The sequence below is a fragment of the Chiloscyllium punctatum genome, chromosome 40 (assembly GCF_047496795.1).
Source record: "Chiloscyllium punctatum isolate Juve2018m chromosome 40, sChiPun1.3, whole genome shotgun sequence".
Lineage (NCBI taxonomy): Eukaryota > Metazoa > Chordata > Chondrichthyes > Orectolobiformes > Hemiscylliidae > Chiloscyllium > Chiloscyllium punctatum.
Window position 1 is genome coordinate 18,375,509 of NC_092778.1, and position 16,114 is coordinate 18,391,622.

At 43.9% G+C, this 16,114-nt stretch overlaps 1 protein-coding gene across 2 annotated transcripts in view; it reads left to right on the forward strand.

The window, feature by feature from the left end:
* The window catches only part of gsg1l (gsg1-like), a 249,586-nt gene that overhangs the window by 113,524 nt on the left and 119,948 nt on the right, over positions 1–16,114 (forward strand). Inside the window, exon 2 of one of the 2 annotated variants that reach the window (XM_072559405.1) lies at positions 7,978–8,025. The exons of the other annotated variant lie outside the window; for it this stretch is intronic. Within the exon in view, the coding sequence (XP_072415506.1) occupies positions 7,978–8,025 (48 nt within the window). The remainder of the gene's footprint in view (positions 1–7,977; positions 8,026–16,114) is intronic. 2 annotated transcript variants of the gene reach the window in all.

Below are 16,114 nucleotides of genomic sequence, written 5' to 3' on the forward strand. Positions count from 1 at the left end.
TAAGTCTCCTAGTGACAGTCTAACCACTTCACAGTGAAAGCAAAGTGACAGTCAACCAAACTCAAAGTGACAATCTTACAGCTTCACAGCAACAGTTAAACCTACATTGATTGTTCACCAGTCACACAATTACAGTCTAACTGCCTCACACTGAAAGTCAACTGACCCCACAGTGACAACTCAAACTGATTGTTCAATCAGCCACAAATTTCTGTCTAAAAGTTTCACAGTGACAGTCTGACATCGCGACAGTGACAATCTAATGGACTCGGCAATTGTCTAATAACTTAAGCATAACTGAATCAGGATGATCGTTGGCCGTGACATGCACACGGGCTCATTAATTGCCCCCATGTTTGGACAGGATTGTCAATGTTCAAGTGTGTAAGTGATTTTTAGACAGAGGAGACAGTTGCGTTTCTGGAAGTGTAGATATTTTTCTGAGAAGGAAGTGATGGCCTCAGAAGCAAAATAGCTGGGCCTGTTGGAGTTTGAGGACAATGCAGGGTGAATAAACTGCTTGCTATCACATTGTGAGGGAGACCAGCAATATAGAGGGGATTATATCCCCAATGACTTGCTGCATGATAAAGTCTCTCTTTATGTCACCACAGTTTCTTTCGTCAACGACTTTCAACCTCTGCCACTTGGTTCTAGAAATTTCCACCAGAGGAAACAGTGTCTCCCTCCCTGTCCAAATACCTCAACCAAATCTCCTTCTCTTCAAAGAAAATGGCTCCAGCTTTTTTTAATGTAACTGAAGTTTCTCATCCCTGGAACCTTTGTGTGAATCCTTTCTGCAAGCTCTTCAATGCTTCCAAGTTCCCAGAGCGGGATGGATTATTTCAGCTGAGGCGGAACCAGTATTTTACACAACTTAACCATTTGTCTCTTTGATCTTACCCTCAGCTGCTGTTGTTGCTCATCCTGCTTGTAACCAGGGGATGTGCTGTCAAGGAATACTCCTCCTAATTGTCTTGCGTTGGCCTCTCTCATTCACTGGCACTTGCCTGCAGCTAGGCCTGTGGCTTCCATCAACCAATTACTCCCAGGTTGACCCCTTTTTCTGCTGCCCTCCACTTTGCCCTCTAGAATAGATCTCTGTCTCTTTTCAGCTCTGATCAAGTGGCTAAAATACTGACATTTTCTTTTCCTGATGTAATTTCTTTGGAGTTATTTTTGCTCTTGCAATTTCAAGCAGCTCTCCATTTATAGTGTAATCTGTATGTGGAATTAAATCTTGGCATGTTGTCTAGATTTCATAGGAAAGTAGACAGAATGCAACATCTTAAGAGGTTTTTTTTTCTTGTTACAAGCTTGAGTTTTCTTGTTGTCAACACATCCGTCATCCTCACAAAATTACCTCTGACGACTACCTCCTGTCTTTCTGCCTTGTGCATTATATCTGCCATCTCTATTAACATGTGGTTGAACTAGACAAAGGTATTGATTTGTTCCTGTGTAACTTCAATCTTCGTTTCAGTTCCTTCGAATCTGTTCCTTCTAACTACCATTGTTTTTGGCATTTACACTCAGTTTCTAGATTTTATTTGACCTTCAATATTTTGTGGGGCCTATTCTAAGTCTGCAAATAGTTGTGAGCATATTACAAATTTGTTATTTTCGTGCCCCCAGATTTTGCCTTAGGAATGACACAATCCAAAGATGTGCAGCTTAAGTAAATTGCCCATTGTGTTCAGGGATGTATAGGTTAGGAGCATTAGTCAGGGGTAAATGAAGAGTAATAGAATAGGGGAATGGGTCTGGGTGGTTTACTCTTTGGAGTGTTGGTATGGACTTGTTGGGCCAAATGGCCTGTTTCCATATTGTAGGGATTCTATGACTCTACAATGACACCTAATTCTCTGAATGTTTCTTCTGCCTATAGATTGAATGATTTTGACAACAGTACACCATTTTGTTGTACTCCTTTCTTCACTTGGAATATGTCTGACTGTTTCTCTTATAATTTGATGTCTTGCTAATAACACCAGGAATATATTTTGTTTTATTAATTCCTCATCTAACCTGCTTTGTCATCAAATATAGATCCATGTCCCTGTACTCCTCCAGTCTCTTTAGATTTGCACTCTCCATTTCATACTGTCTAATTCCAACTAAAATAAATCACTTCACACCTCTCACATCGAAGTTCATCTGTCACCTATCCACCAATTTGTCAATGTCATTTTGAAGTTTGCCACTACCCTTCTCCCAGTTTACAATGCTTCCAGGGGACATCCTAACACTGACCACTGGAGAAGTCTGGTCTGAGAAACATCCAGTAATCGTTATGCCCTATTTCTTGTGACCTAGCTACTTCTGTGCTGTTATCATCCAAACAGACACAGGGAGAACGTGCAAACTCCACACGTACAGTCACCCAAGGCTGGAATCAAACCAGGGCCCCTGGCGCATGTGAGGCAGCAGTGCTAACACTGAGCTACTGTGCTAAACCAATTATGACATATGAAAGGCAACTGAATCAACAACACCCATATATACAATCACGCACAGCCATTAATATACCAGTAAGTCCACAATGACTTCATTGCTAACCATTGTATCATTTTGAAGTAGATCCTGAGCTGCCCAATGAACATATGGATTAGCAACAGACCAGGCCATTCAGCCCATTGAGCCTGCTCTGCCATTCAATCAGATCATAGCTGATTAGATTGTGGCTTCCACTGTCCTGTCTAAACCAAAAGCTTTCGACTCCATTGCTGATCAAGAATCTATCTACAGCAAATGACTGTGGGGAAAAGAGTTTCACAAAATTCGCAAACACCTGAGGGAGAAAACAAATCGCACTTCTCCATCTGAAATGGAAGACCCTTTGGTTTAAATAGTGTCTCCAAGTTTGAGTCTCTTACACAAGTGGAAACATCCTTTCAGCATTCACACTGTCAGCATTCTCTCAGGAACTCTTATATTTCATACATAAGATGAGCTCCCATTCTTTTATAATTCAATAGGTATATCACATCACACATAAACTGGTAGCTAACTTTTTTAAAATCTGCAAATAACTGTCACATTAACAAATAAACCTTAATATATTAAAAACAAAACCTGAATATAGCAAGACCTGACAAGGTCTTGGGCTGGTGAGTGGTAAGTAACACTTGCGTCATACAAGTGCCAAGCAATGGCCACCTCCAACAAGAGACAATCTAATGATCACTCCTTGACATTTAATGGCCAATAAGGTCAGGGAGTAGGGATTCTGTGGCAAGGAAGATCCCCCCATGACTCTCCAGAGTCTGTCCACCATCTACAACCACATGACCAGGAGTGTGATGGAATGATTCTCCCTTTGCCTGAATGAGTGAGCCTCAAACAACAACAATGCCATCCAGGACAAAGCTGCCCATTTGACTGGCACCCCATCAGGCATTTAAAGAATTCACACCCTCCACCACCGCACAGTGACAGCAGTGTGTACCGTCTCCAAGATGCACTCCAGTCACTCACCCAGGCTTGTTCAATAGCACCTTCTAAATCTGTGACTTGTACCACCTATAAGGACAGTGGCAGCAGATACATGGGAACACCACCCACTCCAAATGCTCCTCCGAGCCCCCACACCACCTTGACTTGGAACAAAATCGCGTTCCTTCACTGTCACTGCGTAAACGTGCCTCGAACCCTCTTCCCAACAGCACTGTGACTATTGATGTCCCTGTGGATTGCAGTGGTTCAAGATGGCACCTCATTGCCACCTTTCCAAATGCAGTTTGGGATGGACAATAATTGCTGCCCTGGCCAACAGTGCCGACACCGACTTTCAAAATAGAAAAAAAAGCAGCAAATCATTGTTACTGAATTTTAAACCTCTGCCAATTGCCTTTGATATAAAATGTATTTATTTCCCAACTTTCTTCTGAAGAAAACAATTTAGTTTTCTAAGAGATTGATACACAAAGATGGTGAGCAGTCCATATTAATATGGGCAGCACGGTGGCCCAGTGGTTAGAACTGGTGTGTTACATTGCTCGATTCCAGCCTTGGGCAACAGTCTGAGTGGAGTTTGCACCATCTGCCATCTACGTGCGTTACCTCTGGGTATTCCAGTTTCCTCCCACAATCCAAAGATGTGCAGGTCAGATGGATTGACCATGCTAAATTGCCCATAGCAAAGAGGGATGTGCAGGCTATGTGGACTAGCCATGGGAAATGCAGGGTTACAGGGATAGGGTAGGAGTTTGAGTCTGGGTGGGAATGCTTTTTGGAGGGTTGGTGTGGACTTGATGGGCTGAATGGCCTGTTTGCACATTGTACGGATTCTACATGTTACTGCTTCTGAGACCAGGACTATTTCAATTGGTATTTTTTTAAAAATGCTGATTATGGATATTTTTGTATTAACCTGTTCCGAGATGTATAAGCACACCTCTGGAATAGATGGGACTTGAACCTAGATCCTTTAATCTGGAGGTAGGATCACCAACACCCTGTTATAAGAACCTACCATTATTATTGTGTACTTTACATTCAGCTTACACATTGTCATTGATTTTGAAATAACCACTTTAAAAATGCACTTAACTTCCCAAGCAAGAAAATTGCAAGCCCAAATGAAAGACTTAACCGACAATAAAGTTAAAAATCACACAACACCAGGTTATAGTCGAACAGGTTTAATTGGAAGCACTAGCTTTTGAAGTGCTGCTCCTTCATCAGGTGGTTGTGGAGGACACAATTCTAAGGCACAGAATTTATAACAAGAATTTACAGTGTGATGTAACTGAAATTATACATTGAAAAGTATTGTAATTGTCTGTTGAGTCTTTCATCTGTTCCAATACCATGATAGATTCACTTCTTTCATGTGTAAATCACAATACCTTTTTTTAAAAGTTGCATTCTCGGGTTAGCTGTAACAATTGGTGTTAGCGAGACAATGTGTTCACTTAACCAAAAATAGGTGCTGTCAAGTAACACTCAATGGGTTCTTTTCAATTATTTCCTGACTGGCACCTTTAGCAATAAGAGGTTGGGACCAAAGCATGTCTTGAAATGACGCTGTGGTGCCTCAGTCAGGGAGCACCACGTTCTGTGAACCTTGGCTTTTGGATGATGAGAATGGACATGAAAGCTCTCCCTGTTCACCTTCTCATTATCCACAAATATCCACTTACACAGCATGCCACTGGCTCGACAGCTTCAGGATCTCTACCACAAAGCTGTTCAGTTTTCAGTACGGTTTGACTTGAGCACACAGCTGGTGGTCTGAAATCTTTGACATTTATCAGTTCCTGAGTAAGCTTTCTGAATTTGGGACGTGTGTCAAGAGGGCAGAACAGCTTTAATTTCCAGAATGAGCAAGCTATGTGAATTTCTCACAATGTAGAGACTGCGGAGCACAATGTTGGTATTCTGCATGATTCTGAACAAAAGTTTCCGAAACATAGATATTTCGAACCACGTTTCTCTGTACTTGCTTCAACCCCCTAAATTCATTAAGCTTTTGCTTAAGCCATCTATATTAATTAACCTTAACACTTCTGGGATTTGGAGTTGACACTAACAGCACAGTGGGAGGAAAGGGAGAGGTATTGAGTCAGAAGTCATTTCTATGAGTTCTTTATCAATTCACATGATGTTAGGAATTCTAGTACAGCCAAGAAAACCTGTCTATCTTTCCTCTTTATTTAGACGTATTTGCTGGCACTAAAATGCAATTAAACATAAACTGATTGCCATTAGGCTATCTGCAACACATCAATCAAGCAGCATTACTTAAAATTGATAGATGTGTATACATGGCCTATTACCAATCCTCAAGACGAGGTTCATGGAGATGTACAGCACAGAAGCAAATCCTTCAGTTCAACTCGTCCATGCTGACCAGATATCCTAAACTAATCAAGTTCCATTTGCCATCATTTGGTCCATATCCCTCTAACCCTTCCTATTCATATGTCCATCCAGATGCCTTTTAAATGTTGTAATTGTACTAGCCTCCACCATTTCCTCTGGCAGCTCATTCCATACCCGCACCACACTCTACATGAAAACATTGCCCCTTAGATCTCTTTCAAATCTTTCCCCTCTCACCTATGCCCGCTAGGTTTGCACTCCCCTGCCCTGGGGAAAAGACTTTGGCCGTTCACCTTATCCATGCCCCTCATGATTTAATTAATCTCAGTAGGGCCACCCCTCAGCCTCCGATACTCTAGGGACGATGATGCCAGCCTATTCAGCCTCTCCCTATGAATCATTTCTGAACTCTTTCAAGTTTAACAACATCTTTCCTAAAGAAGGGAGAGCAGAATTGAATGCAGTTATCCAAAAGCCTAACCAATGTCCTGTACAGGCGCAGCATGACCTTCCAACTCCATTACTCAATAAAGGAAATGACCAATAAAGGCAAGTAAACCAAGTGCCTTCTTCACTATCCTGTCCATTAACTAGATGTTCTATGTTCTATTGCTGAATCCATGAGTTCTATTATAGAATCCCTACAGTGTGGAAACAGGCCGTTCAACCGAACAAGTCTACATCAACCCTCCGAAGAGTAACCCATTCCCCATTACTCTACATTTACCCCTGATTAATACACATAACCTACTCATCCCTGAACACTATGAGCAATTTTGCATGGTCAATTCACCTAACCTGCACATCTGTGGATTCTGGGAGGAAACTGGAATACACAGAGGAAGCCCACATAAACATGGGGAGAACATGCAGACTTCACACAGACAGTTGCCTGAGGCTGGAATCGAGCCTGGGTCCCTGGCGCTGTGAGGCAGCTGTGCTAACCACCATGCCACACACACACACCCCCCCCCCCACACCCCCACCCCGCGTTGATGATCTATAACACTATCAATAGCACAATAGCATAAATGACTTTCTTGGCAACAGTCAGATGACCGCCAGGGTCGAAAGTAATGTGCACTATTTAGAAAAATGCTAAATCTATATTTTTGACTTTTCATTGGTTTACCACTCAACACCCTCATTACTAATTCTGGATTAGTGGTGCTGGAAGAGCACAGCAGTTCAGGCAGCATCCAAGTAGCTTCGAAATCGACGTTTTGGGCAAAAGCCCTTCATCAGGAATAAATCCAGAATCTGGTTTCCAGCATCTGCAGTCATTTTTTTTACCACCCTCATTACTAAAAACAGACTAAGGGAGCTCCTTGGACTTGTACATAAGCTGGTTGCAGGAACAGGAGAACTGAGGCAGGAAAGGGTATACCCATCCACTCCCAGTCCTCCGTATCCTCCTCCATGTGCCTGGTATGAGATGTAACCAAGTTGTATCTGCCTAGGGAAGACCATGGCGATCTCAGGGTTATGTTTAAGGGATAAAAACAGCCGAAAAACATTTCCTTCCCCTGACCACAGGATGTTTGGCTGAATTCAGAAGGTGAATTCTGGGGTAAATAGTCATTTTAACTGCTATACATTTACGTTAATGATAGTAGGTGAAGGCAGTGGGCTCATAGTTCAATCCACCTGTCTAATATTTCAGGCACAGAAACACAAATGGCTGGAAAAGCTCAGCAGGTCAGGACAGTATTGGTGGAGAGAAAGCAGAGTTAATGTTTCGCGTGAAGAGACCCTTCGGCAGAACGAATACTTTACCGCGACAGATGGCGAAATTTGAACGCAATAAAAATCTGGGAAAGAAAGCTGGCCTCAGAGTATTGTTGATTGTTGTAAATGCCCATCTGATTCACTACAGGCATTTAGGGAGGGAAATTGGTGTCCTTCCCTGGTCTGGCCTACATGTGACTTCAGACCCACAGCACTCTGGTTGACATTTAACTGCCTTCTGGACAATTAGGGATGGATAGTAAGTGCCCCCATTCTGTGAATGAAGACGTTTCTCCTGCATTTCCTCAGAGTGGAGTATTCCTAAGGTCGTCAAAAGAGTCAGCTCCATTAAATGTTTATGATGCAAAAGCCAATGCTTAGCTCTCAATGTAAATGAAGTAATTCCAGCTTTCTTTGTTTTAGGTGAGAAGTGTCGGAATTTTATTGATCTGGCTCCGGCGTCTGAGAGAAGTGAGTAACAAAAACACGTCTGTGCGTTCCCTACTCAGTGGCCTGACCTCTTAAAGTGAAACCATCGTCGGGAAGTTGCGTGCAGTACTTATGGATTGGACGGCAGGAGGTTAGGATTTGGTGAAAATGACAACGGGCAGAAAAGCAGTGTGTGATTCCCTTTAAAAAGAAATGGTGCTTTGTCTGTGCTTGGAGGTTGTACGTATTGTACAGAGAACTTCAAATATTGAAATAATTGTATCAAAAGGCCTTACAAGTGGCAAAAATGAGTTTGAATTAATTTAAACCAAGCAATTCAAAGCCAGTTGAATTTAAAACTGATGGCGTTGACAACCTGAAACCAGTCATGTTATAAGAATGTGATGTGTGATGAGGGGCACTTAAGGGAGGATATTTGAAAATTGGGAGAGAGCCAACTGCCATCTGAAGAGATAAGAACTTTCTGGTTCTCGGAGAAACAAAGTACTCATAAAGGTAGGCGGCAGTCTTAGATAATCTTCCTGACATCGGAGTTTGGGGAGAGAGGCATTCAGAACAGAAGAAATTACAGCAGAAACAGAAGAAGAAAGACTGGAGAGACAGAGGAGCATTTTGGAAGACCCATTCTGTGTGAACTCTGACAGACTAAGTTTTAATTTCTTGTTTTCTTGTTACTTGGATTTATATAAGTGGGACTTGTATTTATTTGAACAGCATCCTATTAGAATTTAAGTAAGGGAATAGTTAGTACTTAAGGGGGCATTTGTCTGGTTTGTTAGCAATTCTGTTAATTTGTTCACTGTTGGAGTTAGATACTTCTTGAATGTAGAGTGAGTGAAAGGATTTCATTTCATTTGACTGCTCTTTTATAACAGATTGGGCAGGGGGGAGAGGGTGTGAGGGGTAAGTTATACCACTTGGCAGACTTCTTTAGCAGATTACGAGACAGGACGAGCTTCTCTGGGTGTTGCGGTTTTAATTATCAGAGGAGTGTCGACCTCTGCTTTGTAACACTACAAGTTAAGTTGATTGACAGAAAATGTTTCGTACATCTTGAAATCACTTACGTATGCAATACTTTGAGGGGAGGTGACAATCTGGTGGAATTATCGCTGGACTGCTCATCCAGAGAGTCAGGGAATGTTCCGGGGACCTGGGTTTGAGCCCCATTGTGGGCAGGTGGTGGAATTTGAATTCAATACGAATCTGGAATTAAGGGACTAATGAAATGATTGTCAGGAAAGCCCCATCTGGTTAGGTAATGTCCTTTATGGAAGGACACTGCCACCCTTCATGTGGACGGACTGGTCACAAAGGCCCAACAATGTCTCTTCTTCCTCAGGCAGCTGAGGAAATTTGGCATGTCAGTGAATACCCTCGCCAACTTTTAGAGGTGCGCCATCGAGAGCATTCCGTCTGGATGTACCACTACCTGGTATGGCAACTTTACCATCCAAGATCGGAGACGGTTACAGAGAGTGGTGAACTCGGCCCGGACAATCACAAAGACCAACCTCCCATCTATAGAATCCATCTACCAGGCCCGCTGTCAAGGAAAGGCTGCCAGGATTCTCAAAGATCCATCCCACCCTGGCAATGTTTCTCTACAACCTCTACAACTGGGGAGAGGTACAGAAGCCTGAGAACGCATCAGCCGGTTTTGTAACAATTTCGACCCTACTATTGTTAGAATACCGAATGGACTCACAAACTCTTAACATTCTTGTGTACCTGTATTTTTGTTTTTGCTGCTGTTTACCCATTATTTACTTATCTATGCTATTTAACTCTGTGATCTGCCTGCATTGCTCGCAAGACAAAGCTTTTCACTGTGCCTTGGTACACGTGGCAATAAATTCAATTCAACTCAATTCAATTCAATCCTTACTTGCTCTGGCCTACATGTGGCTCCAGACCCACAGCAATAAATGTTGGCCTAGCCAGTGATGCCTCATCCTGTGAACGAACAAAAGCAATATATTTTCTTGAATTGTGTATTCAACTAACAATGCATGAAAAATCATGTTCTGACCTCAGTTATGAGCAACAAAAGTTTTGCATCAGGACCCCGAAATTATTCTGTGAAATGCTGCCCCGGAGTTCGCTCTGGCTGTAACGAAAGAGTTCCTTGAAATGCCCCGAAGCTCATCAGCACGTCACCACTCATTAATCCCAGCGAGCTGAGGACAACTTCAGAAGATTAGACATCTCAGAATGGCATTGACATCCTTGTCAGCCATGGCTCGGTTGCTATTGGACTGGCCATGGAGTCATGAAGCTCCGAGTTCAAGAGCGTGAGCGTCAAAATCGAAAATCAAGAAGCCCGAGCATTACTGAGGGAGTGCCGGTTTATTGGCGATGAAGTCTTTCAGGTGACCCATCCCCATCTGCCTGCGTGGATAGGTGTAAAACAAATCCCATGATGCTATTCTGAAGGAGAGCACGGAGTTCTGTTTGATGGCCTGGCCAATGTTCCTCCCTCAGTTAACATCTCAAAGACAGATTATTACATCATTTTCACGCTGTTGCGAGTGGGACCTTTCTGCTTACACAGCAAATTTTGTTTTAACCAAAGGGATAGCAATGGTCTAGCAGTAGTACCACCAAGCCAGAGACCCAGGGACCTGGGATTAAATCCCACCATGGCGGAATTTGAACTCAATTTAAAAGAAATCTGGAATTAAGAATCCACTGATAACCATGAATCCATTTCTGATTGTCAGGGGAAAAAAGTCCCAGCTGGTTCACTAACGTCCTTTAGGGAAGGACACTGCCGTCCTTACTTGCTCTGGTCTCCAAGTGACTCCAGACCCTCAGCAATGTGGTTGACCTTTAACTGCTCTCTGGGCAATTAGGAATAGGCAATAAATGTTGCCTGGCCAGTGACATCACCATCCCGTGAATGAATAAAGAAAAAAAGGCACTTTATGATAGGCATTCTTGAAAAAAACGCCAAAACCTATCTACCTCAAATATTACATTTTTACTGTATTATTGCAAAGTCTGAGTAGTAAGTTGAGGGTGTGAATGAGAAAGCTCACTGCCAGTAAGTTTTATTTTAGGTGAAGTTGCATTATTATTTATGTGATTTATGTTATAAATAAAGTATAACAGTAATGTGTATACCTCCTGCATTACATTTCTATTACTTAGTGTGCATGTTTATATTGATTATGTGGAACTCTTGATCAACTGGAATATTTGATCAACCATTCCTATACATGCCAATTAATAATTAGTAAGAGGTTTGCCATATGTTAGTTTTGCATTTACTACAATTCAGTAATGACTATGAAAAGAAGTAATTCGTTGTAATTTGAGAGATTGGTGGAACATTAAGAACTGACTGTAACAGCTTCTATAGGTATGTGAAGGGAAAAAGATAAAGGTGAAGATAAATCTCAATCCATTGCCCTCAACAACAGGGGCATTTATAATGGGCTCAGTGAAATGGTTGACTGACTAAATACATACTTTGGTTCGGTGTTCACAAACAAGGACAGAAATAACATACCAGAAATGTCGGTGAACACAGGGAGAGGGAGGAACTGTAAGAAATAATTATTAGGGCAATGGTGTGGGGGAAATTAATGGAATTGAAGATCAATAAATCCCCAAGCCCTGATAATCTACATCTCAGAGTAGTTAAAGAAGTGGCCAGAGGACTAATTGATGCATTGGTGGTCATTTTCCAAGATTCTATGGACTCTGGAACAGTTCCTGCAGATTGCAGGGTAACTAATGTGACCCCCGTATGTAAGGAGGGAGGAAGAGTGAAAACCGTGAATTATAGACCTGACCTCAGTAGTAGGGAAACTGAGAGAGTCCATTATAAAAGTATTAGTAGCTGAGCATTTGGAAATTAGTGTTAGGATCTTGGAGAATCAGCGTGGATTTGTAAAAAGGAAATTATACTTGACAAATCTACAGGAATTCTTCAAGGATGTAAGTAGTATCACTGCTGCTACATGCCTGGAGGTCGCTTTGCCCTGGTACCGGATGTAATCTGACGTCTGGAGCAAGGGATAATCCTGTTTAATGTTAATCAGGGCTGCATGGAGTCCCTGTCTTTTACAAACCTTGGCCATTACCATATGAAAATTTAACACGTTTGACAAAAATTGTTCCTCCTGCTTTTTCAATGGAGGACCAACCATTTCTGTTATGCATGAGATGAACAGAGTGATTTCAGTTTGAGATATTAAATTCCTGTACTCTGCTATGCCGCAATTTAATTTCAGAGATAAGGGAACATCATTGAAACGTTGAAGGCCATCCGGTTCGACAGCATGAAGTCAAAGACCACAGCATGTTCATATACACAATGCTGTGCCAAGCACCTCCCTGGTCTGATGTACAAGCTGAGCAATGGTCGCTTCGAGAATTTTATGAAATAAAAGTTGAACAAAAATGCCCAGATTTCCAAAGCTGGGATGTTTGTAAAGGCTAACAGATGCAATATTGCCGAACCTTTCAGCAGACACCTGCCTGAGTCTGAGCAGTATTTCTCAGAACGGCTGGGAAAGTGGCTGGACAAGGGAGTTCCCAGACAGCATTGTGAAAACTCAGTCAGCGTGGCCATCAGGGTAAGAGAATTGGACTGGGGTAGGCATTTGCTCTATAGTGCCCTTCAGAACTGCGTTCAATTCTGGGTCGCCACATTACAAGAGGGCTGTGGAGGCTCCGAAGAGGATGCAGGAGAGGTTTAGATTAGATTAGATTAGATTACTTAGATTACTTACAGTGTGGAAACAGGCCCTTCGGCCCAACAAGTCCACACTGCCCCGCCAAAGCGTAACCCACCCATACCCCTACATCTACATCTACCCCTTACCTAACACTACAGGCAATTTAGCATGGCCAATTCACCTGACCTGCACATCTTTGGATTGTGGGAGGAAACTGGAGCACCCGGAGGAAACCCACGCAGACACAGGGAGAACGTGCAAACTCCACACAGTCAGTCGCCTGAGGCGGGAATTGAACACTGTTTACCAGGATGCTGCCCGGTTTGGAGGGTATGAGCTATATGGACAGCCTAGAAAAACTCAGGTGGTTTTCTCCGGAGTGGCGGAGACTGAGGGGAGACTTGATAGAGGTCTACAAAACTATGAGATTCATAGATATAGTTGACAGTCAGAATCTTTTCCCAGGGTTGAAATGTCTAATACGAGGGGGAATGCATTTAAGGTGAGAGGGGGTAAGTTCAAAGGAGATGTGAGTGGCACATGAGGGGACAGTGGTATGAGGCTGGAAGGCACATACAATAGGTGGATGGGGTGGGGATGAAGGTGATAGGTCAGAGAGGAGGGTGGAGTGGATAGGTGGAAAGGAAGATAGGCAGATAGGACAGATCATGAGGATGGTGCTGAGCTGGAAGTTTGGAACTGGGGTGAGGTGGGGACAAGGAAATGAGGAGACTGATGAATTCCACATTGATGCCACGGGATTGAGGTGTTCCGAGGTGGAAGATGAGGCGTTCTTCTTCCAGGCGTCGGGTGGTGAGGGATTGGTGGTGAAGAAGGCCCAGGACCTCCATGTCCTCGGCAGAGTAGGAGGGGGAGTTGAAATGTTAGGCCACAGGGCTGTGGAGTTGATTGGTGCGGGTGTCCTGGAGATGTTCCCCAAAGTGCTCTGTGAGAAGGCTTACAGCCTCCCCAATGTAGAGGAGACCGCATCGGGAGCAATGGATACAATAAATGACATTGGTGGATGTGTAGGTGAAACTTTGATGGATGTGGAAGGTTTCTTTGGGGCCTTGAATGGAGGTGAGGGAGGAGGTGTGGGTGCAGGTTTTGCAATTCCTGCGGTGGCAGGGGAAAGTGCCAGGATGGGAGGGTGGGTTGTAGGGGGGGGCATGGACCTGACCAGGTAGTCACGGAGGGAACAGTCTTTGCGGAAGGCGGAAAGGGGTGGGGAGGGAAATATATCCCTGGTGGCGGGGTCTGTTTGGAGGTGGCGGAAATGTCGGAGGATGATGTGGTTTATGCAAAGGTAGGTAGGGTGGAAGGTGAGCACCGAGGGGGTTCTGTCCGCATCAGCCACTGATATTTCCGCCACCTCCAAACGGACCCCACTACCAGGGATATATTTCCCTCCCCACCCCTTTCCGCTTTCCGCAAAAGCCATTCCCTCCGTGACTACCTGGTCAGGCCCACCCCCCCCAAAAACCCACCTTCTCCTCCTAGCCACTGCAGGAATTGCAAAACCTGCGCCCACACCTCCTCCCTCACCTCCATCCAAAGCCCCAAAGGAGCCTTCCACATCCATCAAAGTTTCACCTGCACATCCACCAATGTCATTTATTGTATCCATTGCTCCCGATGCGGTCTCCTCTACACTGGGGAGACTGGACACCTCCTAGCAGAGCACTTTAGGGAACATCTCCAGGACGCTCACACCAATCAACCCCACCGCCCCATGGCCCAACATTTTAACTTCCCCTCCCACTCTGCCCAGGACATGCAGGTCCTGGGCCTCCTCCACCACCACTCCCTCACCAATCGATGTTTGGAGGAAGAATGCCTCATCTTCTGCCTGGGAACACTTCAGCCCCAGGGCATCAAAGTGGACTTCACCAGTTTCTTCACTTCTCCTCCCCCCACCTTACTCCAGTTCCAACCTTCCAGCTCAGCACCATCCTCATGACCTGTTCCACCTGCCAATCTCCCTTCCCACCTATCTGCACGACCCTCCTCTCTGACCTATCACCTTCGTCCCCACCTCCATCCACCCATTGTACTCTTTGCTGCCTTCTCCCCAGCTCCACCCCCCCTCCCATTTATCTCTCCACCCTGGAGGCTCCCTGCCTCCCTTCCTGATGAAGGGCTTTTGCCAGAAACGTCGACTTTCCTGCTCCTCGGATGCTGCCTGACCTGCTGTGCTTTTCCAACACCACTCTAATGTAGACTCTGGTTTCCAGCATCTGCAGTACCCACTTTTCCCTATGGTGGTTTCATACAGAGTCAAGCATACATCTCGAGTGACCAGACCAGAGGCCTGGCGATAGCTGGAAAGTCTCCGCAGTGAGCTTTTCTCCAAACGTATCTTGGCCCTGTCCCAATCTGCTGCGCTTCTTGAGAAAGCAATTTATACAATCAAATGGAAATAGTGATAGCCTGGCTCCTTAGCCCAGAAAAATAATTCAATATCTCACCATTATAAATCACAGTGAAAAAGACAAAACAGTGGAAGTTATTCCCTTTAGTGCAGTAAAGTTATTTATGTAGTAAAGTGCCAAACGAGTGCTTCTGACTGAGACCGTCTCAATCTGAGTGAGGTAAGATCTTCAATAGCAATTTACAATCACAAGGAAAGATTCAAACAAAACATCAACAGCGATAGAGATGGAGACACTGCAGTGCGATGATCTAGGATCAGATTAAACTCTTTTCAGTCAGCTCAGTTGGCTGCACAGCTGGTTTGTAATGTGGGGGTTTTGCCAAAAATTCAATTCCTGTACTGGCTGAGGTGACCACAAAGAGTTATGGAGTCATAAGGCATTGGAAACAGACCCTTCGGTCCAACTTGTCCATGCTGACCAAGTTTCTCAAACTAACCTACTCCAATTTGCCTTCATTTGGTCCATAGGCCTCTAAATGTTTCCTATTCATGTACCTGTCCAAATATTTTTTAAATGCTGTAACTGTACCTCCATCTACCACTTCCTCTGGCGCTTCACTCCACATACAAACCACTCTCTGTTTGAAAAGGTTGCCCCTTGGGTTCCTTTTAAATTTTTCTCTTCTCGCCTTAAAAATGTGCCCTCTAGCTTTGGACTCCCCTACCATTGAGGAAGGATCTTGGCTATTCACCTTATTAGGAAAGGTCCTACCTTCTCACCTTCACCCCTCGCTTGAGGTGTGGTGACCCTCAGGTTAAACCAGCACCAGTCGTCTCTCTGTAACATAAGAACAGTGTTATGGTCCACAGGAATGAGGGCAACGTTACCTTTTACTTTTAATCTCTTTTAGCGCTATTCAGTGCTTCCACAAGTGACACTGACGTAAGTCTTAAATTCCATGCAAACCCAAATTAGTTGCGAGGAGTCAGGATCTTTCTTATGCAAAGCAAAATGGATCGATCATGGCTGTGCAGTTAGGCTTGCTTC